The 16,098-nt window shown below is 37.7% G+C and overlaps 1 protein-coding gene across 1 annotated transcript in view; it reads left to right on the top strand.

Annotated features, from left to right (window-relative positions):
* RAPH1 (Ras association (RalGDS/AF-6) and pleckstrin homology domains 1) overlaps positions 1–16,098 on the top strand; it is a 94,397-nt gene that overhangs the window by 21,943 nt on the left and 56,356 nt on the right. The window contains exons 2-4 of the mRNA XM_030454034.1: positions 10,968–11,087; positions 13,859–13,964; positions 14,828–15,345. Coding sequence (XP_030309894.1) covers positions 10,968–11,087; positions 13,859–13,964; positions 14,828–15,345 — 744 coding nt within the window. The remainder of the gene's footprint in view (positions 1–10,967; positions 11,088–13,858; positions 13,965–14,827; positions 15,346–16,098) is intronic.

The raw sequence follows: 16,098 nt of genomic DNA, 5'->3' as shown, positions 1-16,098 counted from the left end.
TTGTTCCCAAAGTTCATTGTGTGGCAAGGGTTCTTTCAGCCAAGTGTTTCACATCACTACCTAGTGAGCAGTGTTGGTTTATTGACAAGTGATCTTCTCTTTCCTGTCACAGAAAACTGCCACATTCTTGCTAACTTCCAGCTTCTCTTTTTCAGTTTTGACTGTTAGGACTCCTCTCTGTCCAGTGCCATGCATCAGTCTTTCTCCTGGACGAAAAACCTCTCCTCTATGTAGTACTCCCAAGCCTCCCACAAGGCACTGCTTTTCACTGGAAAATACTCTCCTTACATAGTATCTCTTTATTTTCTGGTGACATCATGGTGCAGTACTGTACACCCATTTTTTTCCCCCTCCATCAGAGTGGTTGTCTTCATCTGCCTCACACCTCAAGTAGCCACATTATGTAGAGGTTGGTGATGAAAAAGAGTGATGAGGATAGAGGGGGGGCGGGGGGCTTATGTCCCTAGATGCAGTGTGCATTGAAGTTGGAGGATTAAAGTTGACTGCCAGTTCAGATACCTTAATCTGTTCTTACTTGTGATTTAAAATATAAGTTAGGGTAGTCTGGTGTCTAGATATGTTTATTTTTTGGTTTTAGCCAGTGTTGCTGCTCTTTCACTTGACTTATTAGTAAAGTTAAAATAAATCAGATGTCTTCTAATTGGAATATATTTTTTCCTTCTTTGATAGTCTTTCAGCCATTTAATTATTTCCCCACGTTTCCTCTAAACACTTTTTTTTTCAGTTGGTGTTTTCTTAAGGTCATGTTTTCTAATGGGTAACTATAAACAGCAAAATGTGTTGACTCCTATGTGCTAAGAATGAAGCACTGATGAACTTAAGTATATCAAACACTTATTTGTGGTTTTTCTGAAAAATATACAGTTCTGTGTTTTATTTATTTATTTAATTTTATATTATTACTTTCTGGGAATGGTAGTTCCAGCTATAGTGAAATGCATCTCTTCAGGATGACTTAATTCTCACTAGAAATCAATATCCAACCTGCTGCAGCTGAGGTTAGTGTAAAGAATAAATACAGTGATATGAAAGTTTTATATAAAAGCAACCTGTAAAGAATGTTGGTTATTTATCATAGCTAAAGCTTGTCTATTTTTTTAACCAGGCTTCATAGGCTGTCACTGTGTCCTTGTAGAAAGGGATTTGGCAACTTCTGAATGTAGGTATTACTCACATCATACAGATTGCCAGTGTCTGGTGTGATATCTTAAGTGACTATTGGCACAATTGACCTGTCTGTAAAGAAATATGAATTTTGTAGTGGTTGGTTGGCAAGTACTTTTTCCTTTCTAAAGTGAAGGATGAGCCTAAAAGTCCCACTGTTAGCCTGGTGATTGTTATTATTGGGCCACAGCTATAGGAATATCTGCATATTTCCTGGGATCCATGCATAAGGCCAAATATTATTTAAAAATTCAATGCTATTCTTAATCTGCTGATGGAGGAGAGACTACAAGATCTTTTTCTGGAATGGATGAATTTTCAAGATTCAAGTTAGCTCATGAAAATTAATTTACACTTTGCCTTCTAGTGCTTTTCTGGATTAAAGATCTACAGAGTAGTGTGGTAGATCGGGTAACTGTGGAGCTGCCATTCAGGAGGTGACCATAATGTCAGTCTCACCTGCTTCTATTATGTTATTAAATTCATACTTATTTTAGTGTTGGTAGCAAAGCAGTTAGCTTCACATGCCACAGACGAGTCCTTTTCAGCACCCATTAGGTTTAACTGCATATCAACAAGCCATTCTTTCATGCTGTGTCTCATATTTGTGTTATTTGAGACATCCTTTCCTACAGAGTACACATTCCTTCATGCAGTCTCATGCATCTTGGTTCAGTCACCTGCTGATCCTGAATGAAGACGTTTGTTACCTTCCTTACCAATCACACTGACGTAGAAGTATCTCTTTTTGAATTGCCTGTAAATAGAATGCTCAATGAAACCTGCATTTTGAATAGCAAGGACAGGGATGGGTCTGTATGCTGCCTGAGAGGGGAAAAAAGTAGACCTGGATCACAAAAAGATGTATGGCTTGTGTGTCAGTTGACTCTGAAGTTTATTGTGTGGTCCTCCTATGAAATAAGATTGCCTTGAGTTTCTTGTGTTATTGCTTGGTTTTGATATTTTTCTTCTCTTATAATTCATTCAACATTAGCATCTATAGAGGAAAGAAAGGGCCAAATGGGACATAGCTGGATTAGGTGTTATTTAGGTTGAAACACGTGTTCAACCTTTTGGGTCATCATTTGGACTGTTTCCAGTATACATCTGAAAATGTCCTCATTGTGACATAGAATCCTTTAGTTGATTATATAAAATACCATCATGTTTCTGTATTGGCTTATTACTCAGATTTTATGTTCTGTTGTTATGTGCAGAATGTTGCTAAAGGTAAACTTATGAATGTAGCCAATTTTCTGTGTTCAGATCATAGATCATAGGTTGGAATGGACCCCAAGGATCATCCTGTCCAACCCTTCTAATATTACTGTTTATATGATGTCTCAGTACCCCATAGAGCTGAGACTTTAAGCTTTCCACTTGTAGTGATGATGGTGGGGTGATCATTGCCATTTTGGATCACTCTGTCTGGGTCCCTCAGTTTAAAGCACACCTCACCGAGTTGCCCAGCTGGTACTGATGTGCCACTCCCAAGCCCATCTCCAGTAAGCCCAGCTTTATCTCCACCCCCTTGAAGTTGAAATGCCTTCCTATGAGTGTTCCTGGCTCCTGAGACAGGATATTTTTCCTGCTTTGAGATAGGTGTGTTGTCCCATGTTATGTGTAAGCCTACCAGTACTATTCTGTTTTTCCAAACCATGAAGTTTGTTTTGTATTCGTTGCCTTGGCTCTTATCTGTAAAATGGAAGTCTTCCTTCTTTATTGCAACATGTCTGATACAGTTTTGATGGTAAATGCATAGCAGGATGCCAAATGCTTGCATTTTTACTTGAATTATTAAGCCCTTGGGAAGTTTTGGTAAAAGTTTGGACATCTAAGTTATTAATTTCTTTTTATACAAGCCTCAGTGGAGCTTCAGGCTGGCTAATCAGTATCTGTGAGTCTGAGCACATCATTAGGAGATGTGCATTTCTGGATCTCTCGTACACTTTGTGTACTCTGGGGACAAAAGTATTGCCTATACTACCTTAGTATTCTCATATCATTTGCAGCTGTGTATTAGGCTAATAACTATAACTGAATTGAATATTATGCTTCACAAATAGCATGAGTTGCTTGCAGTAATCAGGAATATTTGTCTGCTTGGTTCGGGAAATGGGACAATTTTAGCTAAAGCCCCTTCTTTTCAAGGCAGCATCTATTTGGTTGGATATGAGACTGGCAGAGAAATATGGTTTTACTTTATGGTTTTACTGTTTGCCTTCTCAGTAGTGAACATTTAAGAGACAATTAGATTCTTTAGTAGATGTTTCAGTAATTTTGGTGCAGGGTTTGTTGGTTTTTTCCCTTTTTCCAAAATTTTGCAATTTAGCTCTCCAAGCTTTTAAACAAAGAGGAGGTGGATAGGCGGGTTTTAGAAATCAGGATGATGATGTAAACATTCCAGTATCTTCAGTTTGTTTACTTCAGGAAATTGTGGGTGCTTGTGTCAACTAAATTTAGAATGAGGGTATACAAGTTTTGACTAAATAATCAGGGAGTTGATAGCTGCAGTGATGAATATATGAATATGGAGAAGTGTTTTTCTATTTCTTTATGCTGCTAGCCAAAAAGAACTTTGTTCTTTGATATTTTTTCTGTCTCTGGAGAGTCCTTTGTTGTCATAACCCTGCTTCACATTTGCTTCATTCTACTGAATCTGTGGAAGACCAGGGAGAAGCAACTGTAGTATGTTTGACTTTCCTGGTCAGAATCTCTGGTTGAACACTGTTATAATCTGAAAAGCAAAACAGTGTTGCCATGAACTGCACTGTGGTTCAGAAATCCTGTATTGACTGCATACAGCACTGATTATTTTGGGGGATTCCAGAATCAGTGAGATAGTTTGCTTTGTTATAATCTGGTATCTGATTAAGACTTCTCTTCTTCCAGTTGCTTTTTCAAACAGTTGTTTCATTAGCAGTTGTTAAAATTTATGTAAGTTATGTGTTCAGTTGTGTTGCTATAAATAGTTATATTACAAACTTATAGATGATCTGAAGAAAAATATTTCTAAGAGCTTAGTCAAAAGATTATTTTTTACTGGGCTTTAAATACAAAGAGCTAGAGGCAAAGGCAGGTTCTTTTACAGGCATGTGCTTAATTTTAGGAGTGGTGTTAGAAGTCATGCTCTGCATATTTGAATAACTTTTACTTTCCATAGCTTTTAATTGGTCTTTTATTGTAACTCTTAACATGTCTGCAATTCAAAACGTGCATTTTCAGACAGTTTTCTATGTTTTCAAGAGTACATTCTTGCATGTCACACAGTTCAGTAAGAGAGGGAATATTGTGAGCTTTTCAGTTTTGCATCTCCCAACTAAACTTGAGAATAAAATCTTAGTGAGGATCTCTGCAGCCCCGACCAGCTGCCTGATATAAATTAGAAGACCTGAAAATTGCATATTGCATTCATGAAAAAAACAATATTTTGTTTTTTAACTTTGTTAAAATTTTGTTAATATTTTGTTTTTCATGCTTTTTTAACTTTTTTACATGTTCTGTAATGTTTACATGTTTGATAACTGCCTCTCCAGTGTCTTTGAATAAGTCTTGTGTATTTCATATTCTGCTCTCAACTTCTGTTTGAAGAACAGGCTTAATTGCTAAAGTCCAGTGTTCTGTCTTGATTTTGAAAAACAGCTTGAACAACTCCATGTGCATAAAAATTTGTTCATTCCTTTTTGTCACCCTAGTTCCAAATTGTTACTAATGACTTTATTTTAAGAAATAAGTAAGGAATTAAATAAAGTCAGTTTTCCAACAAAATGCTGAGTTCCTTGCTTCCTTGCTAGATGGAATGCAATTGAGTTTGGCAGGACAGATCAATTGAATTATGCCAAGTAATGTGTTTATGTAAAGAAAACTTCATTAGTGAGTTGGGGAGAGAGGGAAGGGAGGGCAGGAAACAGTAGACTTGAATCAAAGGTTGTCACATTCCCTAATAATCCACTGGCCCAATACATTAGTAACTATGAATGTTTTATACACCTTAATTATATCTTCAATCTATTGATCTGTGATTAGGTGAAACTATTTCTTTCTTGGATCTTACCTTGAGGCAGATAAATACTCCTGTCCACAGGACCTCTAGAGGTCACCCTCTGTATTTTTGGATATGTGACTTAATGTGTGCAAGGCATAGATCTGATGTTTTTGCATTTTAAATTGTATAGAATAAATAGGTTTTCCTGTTTAGAATGGTACAAAAGAATGCACAGACATTACTCAATTTCTAAAATGTGGCAACAGATGCTATCTTTGTAAAATACAGAAATGTAGAATTTTAACTATGAAAACTATTGCCTGAATAATTTCAGAAATGTGACGTTATTGCTTGTAAAAGGCTTTACTTACGTGGCTGAAGCTTTATCTTTTATCAGATATTCAATGTGTTTTCACCAAGCCTGGAAAGCCTGAAGCATGGTTTGAAAACAGAAAAACAAAACTCAGTTTGCTCATAATAATATATTGAAGGAGGCTTTCACTTGACATAAGATTTTTATTCGGAATGTTTTGAAGGTGAATTTTTCCCTGACAGATTTGTACATCAGTCTCTGAATTTGAGAGGTCTTGGAATGTCTGTCTGCTGTAGGAGCCTTGGCATGTGTTCAGCTACTACCTATTTGAAACTAAAAGAAAACCAATGCTCTTTTGTTCAGGTTTTTAATCTAGATTACTTTTTTCTTAAACAGGGCTATATGGCATTGGATAGTATGGAAAGAGTTTACCATAACTTTCTAATCCTCCTCCCAATCTATTTTTTAGTGGTTAATTTCAGAATGTTTAATACATATTAAGAAGAAACATGAAAATAAAGCAAATAATCTGCACTGTATCATTGGCTTAATGTGCTGCAGTTTTAAAATCAAGGAAGAAATATTGGTGTCAGTTATAGCATAAGCCTTTCTTGGTTTTCCCTTAAACACATGCTGGATTTGATTGGGCCCAGTTATGTGGACAAGAATATTAATATGAACAAAATTGATGTGCCCAAGCTACCTTTTTTCATTTACCAGAATTTCAAGAAGATAAATAGACGTGTGGATGTGAAGTTTGGATTTCAATTTTTTTTTCTGTGTCAGTAACCTTATTTTTTTTAATCAGTCAGGTGAACAAGTACCAGAGGTGAAAACCTGCTAGAATCTTATTTGCCTCTTATTATGTGTGCACATGATGCTTATGTGCTAGTGTGCTTTACTGCTGTAGGGTTCTGTCACATACAGCTTCTTAAATGGGAATGGGTACTGGCATGGGGACACTGGTCACAAATGGAGAACAACTCTGATTTCCAAACCAACTACAGAGTATGTTTCCTAAACAGGAGTATGCTATATAGTTCCTTTTCCTTCTTGAGGCTAGGATTTAAAATGCAAAAATGGTTACTTTTTCAGATTGTTTTGATGTTTATTTTCTACTGCATCCCTATAATAGATTTCTAGCAAATTCCATAGTTGTTTTTAGTAACAACATTCTTAATTCATTAACAAGTATAAGCTTGCAGAAACTTGAGTTTAATAAGAAAGATTGGGAGTGAAAACTGAAAACATCAGCTGGCTGAAAGAAAGGTGGTTTGTTTTCATTTAGGGGTTTCATGATGTCATTTTCCTTTGTTCTAATTCAAAATGCTTATTACAATGTTTCTGATATTAAAATGAATTAACGTGTTGTTGCTGGCCTTTTAAGTGCATTGGTGCTTCCAGTTAGACTCAGAATTCTATTTTTGTTTCTCTGATAATCTTCCTGCTATTTATTGTGGTATAGACAAACCTGTGGTCTGGTTCTTTTATAACTACTCCTTTCTATGCATTGTTTTCAGCATAAGGAAAACTTCCTGTTGTCTTGTACTGTGTTGATTTAAGGTAGGAACTGAAAGGTCTGAAAGTGCAAGTGGGACATTCACTTGATTATAGTTTACCTCTATCCCAAAGCTGTTGCTTTCTGATGACAGCAGTTTGTTAGTTTCAGAATTCTGTGACTGCATCTTTTCTTGGAAGTGTCAAAATGGTGTATCTGAAGCTTTATTCTTAAATTTTCATCTTGCTTCATGTATTTTGGTAACATCAGCTCATGCTTATCCTGCTGTACTGAAAGATACAATGGCTTGCAATCAGCTTGAAAGAGTAAATGTAAATTATTGGAAATGTTTTTCCTTACAGTGGCATCAAAATAGTAGTTCTTATTAAAAGTTATGATTAAATGTTGCAATTGTTGACTTCTGATGAAGGTCTCAGTAATTTTTTCATAAAGTAATATTAGAACACTATGATTCATGCATCTAAAGGTGAAAAAAACCCTAATTAATTGTTTTGGAAACTTGGCAATTGACTTAAAGCAATTGTAGGTCTGCCTATTTAAATAGCACTTCAAACAGATAAAGTTGCTTGCAGTTCATAGTAGAAAATGGAATAATACACAGACCACACTTTAGTGCATATGAATATAGAAGAATATACCATGTCACTGCTGTATTTTATGTAGGTATCCCAGAATGATTCTGCTTATTTCTATTAAGTTCTATTCTGACATACGCTGGAAGAAAATAGAAGGTGTGGTGTTGATAAAAGAACTTGAACTCTAAAATGACTTTGGAATTTCACATGGTGTAGGCTAAGCATAACCAGGGGTTACTTAAACTCTGCTACCCTGCAGATGCTATGGTGATGAAGTGGTTTTGTGATGTCACACTAGAACAGTCACTCCTTTTCCATTTCTTCTATCTTTAGTTCTAAATTACTCCTCCAAAAAACAAAGAAAAAACAACAAACCCACACACAAAAACCCTAAACAAAACTAACACAAAAGAAATCCAACCCAACTTGTGCTATTTTTTCCTTCTTGTTGTAAAAAAAAAAAAAAAAAAAAAAAAAAAGCGATCTTGTCATTAGAAAGGTGGGATAATTCCCAGTTAGGTCATGGTTTTCTAAAGCATGATGCATGTTTGCTGTGATCAAGAACAGTGAGAGAGAAAATGGCTTGAAAAAAAGGAAAACTTCAAGCTTTTTAGTTGGAATGTGCCCTCTTCCTGAGCTGTTACTCTTCTGAGTTCTTATGTCACAAAGTTCAGATGCTGTCATCTAAGCATCTTGTTGCTGCCATAATTTATTGAATTAGTCCTTTAATTAAAGTCCTTTGGGATATCACCTTAGCTTAATGTTATTGCCCCTTTTAGAGTAAGCAGCTACATTCCACAAAAGTAAAATCTCAGTAGGAGACTGAAGTCTTAGAGCAACTGGATGGGACTATCTTGCATCTGTGGGAGATCTCCTGTCTCTTTATTTTTTTAGGGAAAAGAGAAATATAAGCAATATATAAATAGAAGGAAAGGCTGGTTTTAAATCATGGAGGGTTTTAGCATGGACTGTTGTCATAAAAAGCAAAAAACTATTGTACAGTTTTTTTCCAAGACAATCTTTATTATCTTTTGTAACATCTCTCACCAGGTGAACTCTGCAACACTGTTTTTCAGACCAAGATTTGTCTTTTCCTGAAGACTAGCATTTAGAAAGTTTGCTTTTAAATTTATGAAGTATAAGCTTGTGTTTTCTAAAAGCTATGTAGCAAATTATTACATAGCCCACAAGTTGACCAAATCAAGCTGTACAGCACACCATGAATTTTCTTTGTAGCCCTTGGTGGTAATCTTTTCTCGTGGCTCCTGGATGTCCATAGCACATCTGTAGGATTTACTGTTCAATGGTTGGTGATCATTCCCATGTTGTTGCTTGTGATGTTTTTTTCCCCTGAGTTTTTCCCCCCCAGAACCTGCATCTAAGAGTGTTGATACACCCCAGAGAGAGTACGTGGGGGGGGGGGAGGAGAATCTGCCTTGAACTGCTGGACACACTCTTCTTAATGCACCCCAGGATGCCCTTGGCCTTCTAGGCCAACTTACTGTCCACCAGTACTCCACGGTTCTTCTCTATGGAACTGCATTCCAGCAGGTCAACCCCTAATCTGTACTGGTGCATGGTGTTATTCCTCCCCAGGTGCAGGACTCTACACTTACTCTTTTTGAACCTCATTAGATCCCCTTCTGCCCAGCTCCCCAGTCTCTCCAGATCTTGCTGAGTGGCTGCACAGCCTCCTGGTGCAGCAGCCAGTCCTCCCAGTTTGGTATCATCAGCGAACTTGCTGAGGGTACACTCTGTCCTCTCATCCAGGAAATTGATGGTGATGTTGAAAAAGACTGGACCCAGTATTGACCCTTGAGGAGCACCTCTAGTCATAGAGCTCCAAGTGGACTCTGCACCATTGATCATGACCCTCTGAACTCTATTGTTGAGTTCTCAGTCCATCTCACTGTCCGCTCTTTTAACACACGTTCTAACCTTACCCACAAAGATGTTATGGAAGGCAGTGTCAAAAGCCTTGCTAAAAGTGAAGATAGACAGCATCCACTGCTCTCCCTGCACCTGCCCATTCAGGCACACCATCATATAAGATTTGTCAGACATGATGTCCCCTTGGGTCTTCTTTTTTGGCCGTTTTTGAAGATTGAAGTGACGTTGGTTTTCCTGCAGCCCCCAGGCACCTCTCCTGTTTTCCAGCATCTTTCAAAAATGATGGAGGGTGGTAGAGCAATGACATCATCCAACTCTCATCACTCATGGGTGCATCCCATTGGGACCCATGGACTTGTGTATGTTTCCTAACCCAAATGATCCCTAACCCAATCCTCACCGACCAGTGGAGAGTGTTCCTTCCTTTAGTTTTTCTCCCTTAGTTCCAGGGTCTAGCATTCCCAAGGGCTGGCTTAGCAGTAAAGACTGAATCAAAGAAGGCATTCAGTAACACTGCCTTCTCTTCATCTTCTGTTACCAGGGCTCTTATCTCATCTCATTCAGTAGTGGGCCCACATTTTCCCTGTTCCTTTTACTGCTGATGTATTTGAAGAAGACCTTCTTGTTCTCTTTGCTGGATTTAAGTCCTTTTATGTATTTAATTCTAAGAGGTCTTTGGCCTTCGTTGTTGCATTCCTATGTATCCTGACAACATTCTTATAATTCTCCCAAGTGACTAAGTGGCTTGGAGAGCATAAACGGGGAAGAGAACGGAGGCTTGTTTAACAAAAGATTAATTTCTTCAAGATGATAACAGATAACCTGTGGAGAGCATTAAGTCTTTATCTTGGTCACTCAAATATGTTGGTTGAAGGGGGGTCTGATAGCTGTAATGGTGACACTTGGCTTCCAGGAGGAGTTTCTATGTTGGGTTAAAATTGTGCAGCAGCATCACTGAAGTGATCTGGACAGTGTCCAAGATTTGAACTTATCTCATGGGATGTATTGCTGGCATTTTCTGTGATTTGTTAAAGTATTTTCTGTTTACAGATGTGTAGAGTCAGCTATTTGTAGTGCATTGAGACTGCACTTCCTGTGGGTTGAGTGGTGTTGCTTAACTGCAGTCAGCTGAATTCCTTGGACCAGAGTTGAATTTTTGTAATGCAAAGTCAATAGACTTTGCCAACAACAGCTTCCAGTGAATGCATGTCCAAGGTTAGCATGAAATAATTTCTGATAGTATGTTAAATATTGTGGATGTTGTTGTTCATCTTTTTCTCACAAAAGTGAGCTGCAAGGATAGGTTTGTAATAATCCATTGTAGCTTTCATACTACCTCTTTACATTTGGGCAGGATAATAAAGTATGAATGTATGCAATTTTTATAAAGCTTATGGAAAGACGTGCTTTGCCTTCAGAATACTCCTTCAGAAACTAAAACGCAACTTTTCTTAAACAGTGAGACAATTTGAGTATTGTTATTTTTTTATTATTTTTCAGATGGAGCAGTTATCTGATGAAGAACTTGACCATGGTGCAGAAGAAGATAGTGACAAGGAAGATCAGGATCTGGACAAGATGTTTGGGGCATGGCTGGGAGAACTGGACAAACTCACACAGGTTAGGAAGGTTTTGATCATGTCACAGAATGATATTTTACTAAGTATCATGAGTTTGTCTTCTTCCTTAGTTATGTGGATGGACGCACGTACCACAAGTTGCAGTAAGCTAGGGAAGAGGCAACTTTTCTCATCTTGTTCTTACTCAAAGACTGAAGGAAAATTGAGCTAATTATGTGAGAACAGACATGAGCCTGAATTCGAAATGTTACCTTCTGGTTAAATTTCTGCCTGCAAGATCTAAATGTAGAGAACACTCCAGGGGATTTTTTTTTCCTGAATTTGTGCATGCAGCTCAATAAAGAAAACTGCCTTTTCAGATTAATGGAAGGCAGTGTGAAATAAAGCTGTATATCATAATTTTTTGTTTTCTTTTTTAACCTTGTGAATGATTTTTCATGGTAAGTGGGAGCCACTTTGAAGTTATGGGCTCTGTAAATTACCTTGAGTGAAGATCTTCAGAGAAGCACAATGGGCAATTGGTCTGAAATGTTTTGCTTTCCTCCACATTTTTTTCAGGTCTGAGCAGCCTGGGGCATATATATTGGGGCTTATAGCTACACTGTTGACATATTGACATTATGGCTCATCCATGCACAACTCTTAAAACCTACTAACAGATAGTTAAGGGTCATCTGCAGCATGGTAGCTCTTCTGTCTTTCAGGACTTCTCAGAAATTATATTTGCCCAAAATCTTTGAGTGACCTGGTATGATTTTGTAGAAGAAACAAGTTCATGCAGTTAGTTGTGTTTCAGTCCATTTGTTTGGAAAGTGATCCTGTCTTGTTGCAGCCAGCTGCCCCAATAAAGGAAGGTGATTGGAGCTCATGAGCTCCAAAGTGCATTCTGTAGTCTCAGCATTTTTTTGCTATTTATCAGCTGTACACTAAAAGCAGTAGGAGGAAAAGTGGTTTTGTGGCTGAATATCTTAAACTCTACTTCCTTTTTAGGTTTCTTAAATGTTTATTTTGGGGGCATTGAAACCAAGACTCAGATTCCGTTCCAGATGGAAGTTTTTTTAAAAATATTTGTAATTGTTAAAATTCTCATGAGATCATTTGAATTATCTTCTTCCTTTGTAACTGTTGTTCCAATAAAATCATTAGAAAATGTAGTCACAACATTTGCAGCAGTGTTTTGCACTGATGCAGAGTGGATTAACATTTATCCTGGTCTAGTTATCCTGCTCTGTGGTGCAGCTTAAAGGAAGGAAATACTACATTGCTTCTCATGATCATTCAGTGTAGCGGGAAGAGCCTTTCTTGCTTCTGAGGCTCGAGGAGCTGCTGGCCTCTGCACTACCTTGCACCAGAGTGAGCTTCTCTCTGTGGGTGTGTGTCCCCCCTTTATTGGTCCCCTGGTAATAGGGGGCCTGTCCTAATCAGGCACAGGTGGACTCACACCCACTCTTTGGCAACTCGAGGCACCTGGTTTATCTTGTTTCTCTACAATTCAGAACTAAGCTTTGAGTGCTGTTGCAGTTTCCAGTAGTTCTCAAAACTGATGGTTTAACAGCATAATGTGTTATGGAGAATGTGCTTGGATTACAGTGAGAAGATATGACATGTGTTTCCAAGGATGTGAAATTAATTAATTATGACTAAGTTCAGTAAAACACATTTTAAATGCTTTTAACCAGAATATATTTGCTTTACAAGAAATCTTTTGTTGCAGTGTGTGGGTTCAGTCTGAAGGAATGAGCACGAGCTCGACTCTCTTGTCTCCACTTTCACTTCTACCTTTAGGACTATAGGCATCTTTTTTTTTTCTTCAGCTGTTTTGTGTGGGACAATATGTGAGCTCCATCAGAGGTGGTAGAGATGAGGGATTCTTTCCACCTGATGGACGATAAGGCTGCATAATTGGCTTCTCCTTATTAAGTAAAAGACTTCCTAAAAAAGTGATTTCTTTTTGAAGTTCAAGCCAAACTAAGAGCAGAAGGGAGTTCAGCAAAAATAATATTCAGGAAAAAATAGTGCATTTGATTTTTAACAAAGGCTTGACTAAAGCTGTAGGAAAGGGAAATAAAATGCTTAAGGTGAGAAATTTAATTCTCTTGGAGCTTGCCCTTATTACCCTTCATGACATAACAGTCTGATGTATTGGGTAGAAAGATGTCTTCTCTATTTTTTAGTTTTTAACCTGAAAAAGTAATTCTAGAAATATTTTTCTAAGAAAAATAATTTTCCTAGAAAAAATAATTCTGTGTAAACTGACTAGGGATTGCTTTCACAATACAAAAATTCTCTTAGGAAATGCTTATTGACAAGAGTGTCTGCATTTGCCAATTCAAAATACCTAATACCTTTTCAATTGAGAATTCCACTTTATTAAACCTTCTGTGTGCTTAGGCCATAATTATTCTCTTAAGGTAATGATGCATTTCTTTGAAAGGAGGCTACAGTTTGAATATGTTTAGATACTTGTAGAATTCACTGCAGAAAAAGGTAGTAGAGGCAAGCCAGCTGACTGCTTTAAAATGAGCTGGTTTATAACACCAGTTAAAAATGCATTTGTAATATGCTTCCATCCTTTTGGTTATTAAAAAAAAATGGAGTGTGTCTTAAGAGGTTTTCTCCATTGAATATTTGAAGCTAAATCTCTGTTGGTATAGTGATGTGTTTTCTAAAGCCTGAAAAAGAAAAGTTCTTTGTGTGTCAGGGGTTCTTAAAAAACTTATCCTAGAGAAAATTAATTTTAATTAATCTTGAAGATTTGCTTGTCCAGTTCCTTGTCAAACTTTATAGTGCCCTTTTTTTGGTCTTTTTCAGAGTTTGGACACAGACAAGCCTGTGGCACCAATGAAAAGGTCACCTCTCCGTCAGGAAACCAATCTTGCCAACTTCTCATATCGCTTCTCCATGTACAATTTGAATGGTCTGTTGAATTATTTACCCCCTCAAATGTTAAATTAGGAAAAAAGACCTGTTCCACCTATAAGTGAGAACTGAAAAATATAAGAATGTTTAAATAGACTTCTGGCTGTGTGAACACATTTGCTGAAAGCATTACTTCCTGATGGCACAGAATTTTGAGTACCCTAAAACAGTATATTTTGTAGCCCTTGGTATCTGAGAATTGTAGTCTCATGTTTGAACATGAGACTTGTTCATTATCTTATGAAAGAATGAATTGATGAATATCTGTTAAACAGGAAGAAAGCATCTTAATTTGTGGGACAGGATGCAGGAATATAGCCACAGAGTGCTTTTGCATTGAACAAAAATCATCGTTTTCTTTGTGTTTATTTAAAATAGCTTCCCCTAGCTGTAATGCAAGAAGCCTTAAAGAACTGAGTATGTCTGTAGTGTTTTATATAGTACTTTTTGTTGCTTGTTTGGTTTAAAGCAGTGTTAGGTACGTTTTAGCACAAAATGCTTGGTGAAACACCTACACTTTCTTGAAAAGTTGAGGGATGATATTATGCAAATACGTTCTTAGGTTCTGCTCATGGGACAACCGTTTAAATTTTTCAAATATAATCTGAACATTTGTAGAGTTCTCCTCTTGGAAGATGTATTTAACTTGATTTTGTTTGGTTGTTTGGTTTTCTTTTTAATTGATCTTAGACCAGTAAAGACTATTAGGCAAATGGCAATCAGAAGAGAATTTGCAGTACAGATGGGCAGAGACAAATACAGCTTACGTACCCTAATTTTAAAATTTGATAACACAAAGTGAAGAGTTGCCCAGACAAGTGAACTAACTCTGCGTGTACTGCAAACCCTTGTTTGTTGCAGAAGCGCTGAATCAGGGGGAGACTGTGGATCTGGATGCCCTCATGGCTGATCTCTGTTCCATCGAGCAGGAGCTCAGCAGCATTGGGTCTCATTCTGCAAACAATGCTGCAGTGAAACGCCTTGCCACGGAGTCCAAAGCTCAGAAGCCACCTGCTAGCAGGCCTGCTGCTAAGCACAGCAGCATGAAGGGATTATCCTCCTCATCAGGCAGGGCAACTAAACCATCACATGCCAATGTGTCTTTGGATGACATCACTGCACAGCTAGAAAAGGCCTCTCTGAGCATGGATGAGGCAGCCCAGCAGTCTGTAGCAGAAGACACCAAACCAGTGGTCACTTCTCAGCACAGGAGGACAGCATCTGCTGGCACAGTGAGTGATGCTGAGGTGCGCTCCATCAGTAATTCCTCCCGTTCAAGCATAACCTCTGCAGCTTCCAGCATGGACTCATTGGATATCGATAAGGTGACAAGACCTCAGGAACTGGACTTGAAATCACAAGGGCAGCCAATCACTGAGGTAGATTGTCATTAATCCAAGATTTTGGTTTGGGGTTTTTATCTTCAAACTCTTCTTTTTCCTCCCCCCCTCGCAGACATTCGCAGGCTGGCACTCCCAGCTAAACATCCTCAGTGCAGTGGGGTTGATTAAAGATTAAGATTGCTTTTGCATGGACTGCATGTGCTGTGGATACTTTGGATACTTCTTTACTTCTTTCTCTGGTTTTGTTTCTGTGTCTTTTTAAAGAATGGGTTTTTTGGTTTTGTTTTGCTTTGGTTTGGCTTTTTTAAGGGCTTTTCCCATCTCTTTCTCCAACTAATCCAGTTATGGGTCTTAATGTTTTATAGTTAATGTTTTTATTCTAAGTAAATCTCTTTCATTGCTTTTAACTTAAGTCCAAGGAGCATACAGCTGTGGAAAAAAAGAAGTACAGCTGACAGGACTGTATTGCTGCTACAATACACGTAATACCTGAAAAATATAGAGCAATATAAGTGCCTGTTTGGAACTATATTGTATCAGTAATTTGCTGCTATGTAATATTCTCATCTAACGTAAGACAGGGAGAAATCTTTGAATGCATATGCAACGCAGGAAAAAACAGCTAGGCTGGGATATGCAGCATTAGGAGATGTTCATGGGTTTTTGGTGCCTCAGCATTGTTTCAGCAGAGGCACCTTGTCAGTAATATCACAGCCAGTTTGGGGAATATTGAAAGTGCTTGTGACTTCTGTGAGGAAATTGGGAAAATACTCCAGTGAATTTTGAGAA

The sequence above is a fragment of the Calypte anna genome, chromosome 7 (assembly GCF_003957555.1).
Source record: "Calypte anna isolate BGI_N300 chromosome 7, bCalAnn1_v1.p, whole genome shotgun sequence".
Classification (NCBI taxonomy): domain Eukaryota; kingdom Metazoa; phylum Chordata; class Aves; order Apodiformes; family Trochilidae; genus Calypte; species Calypte anna.
Note: the sequence above shows the minus strand (reverse complement) of the source record. Positions and strands in the feature narration are given on the sequence as shown.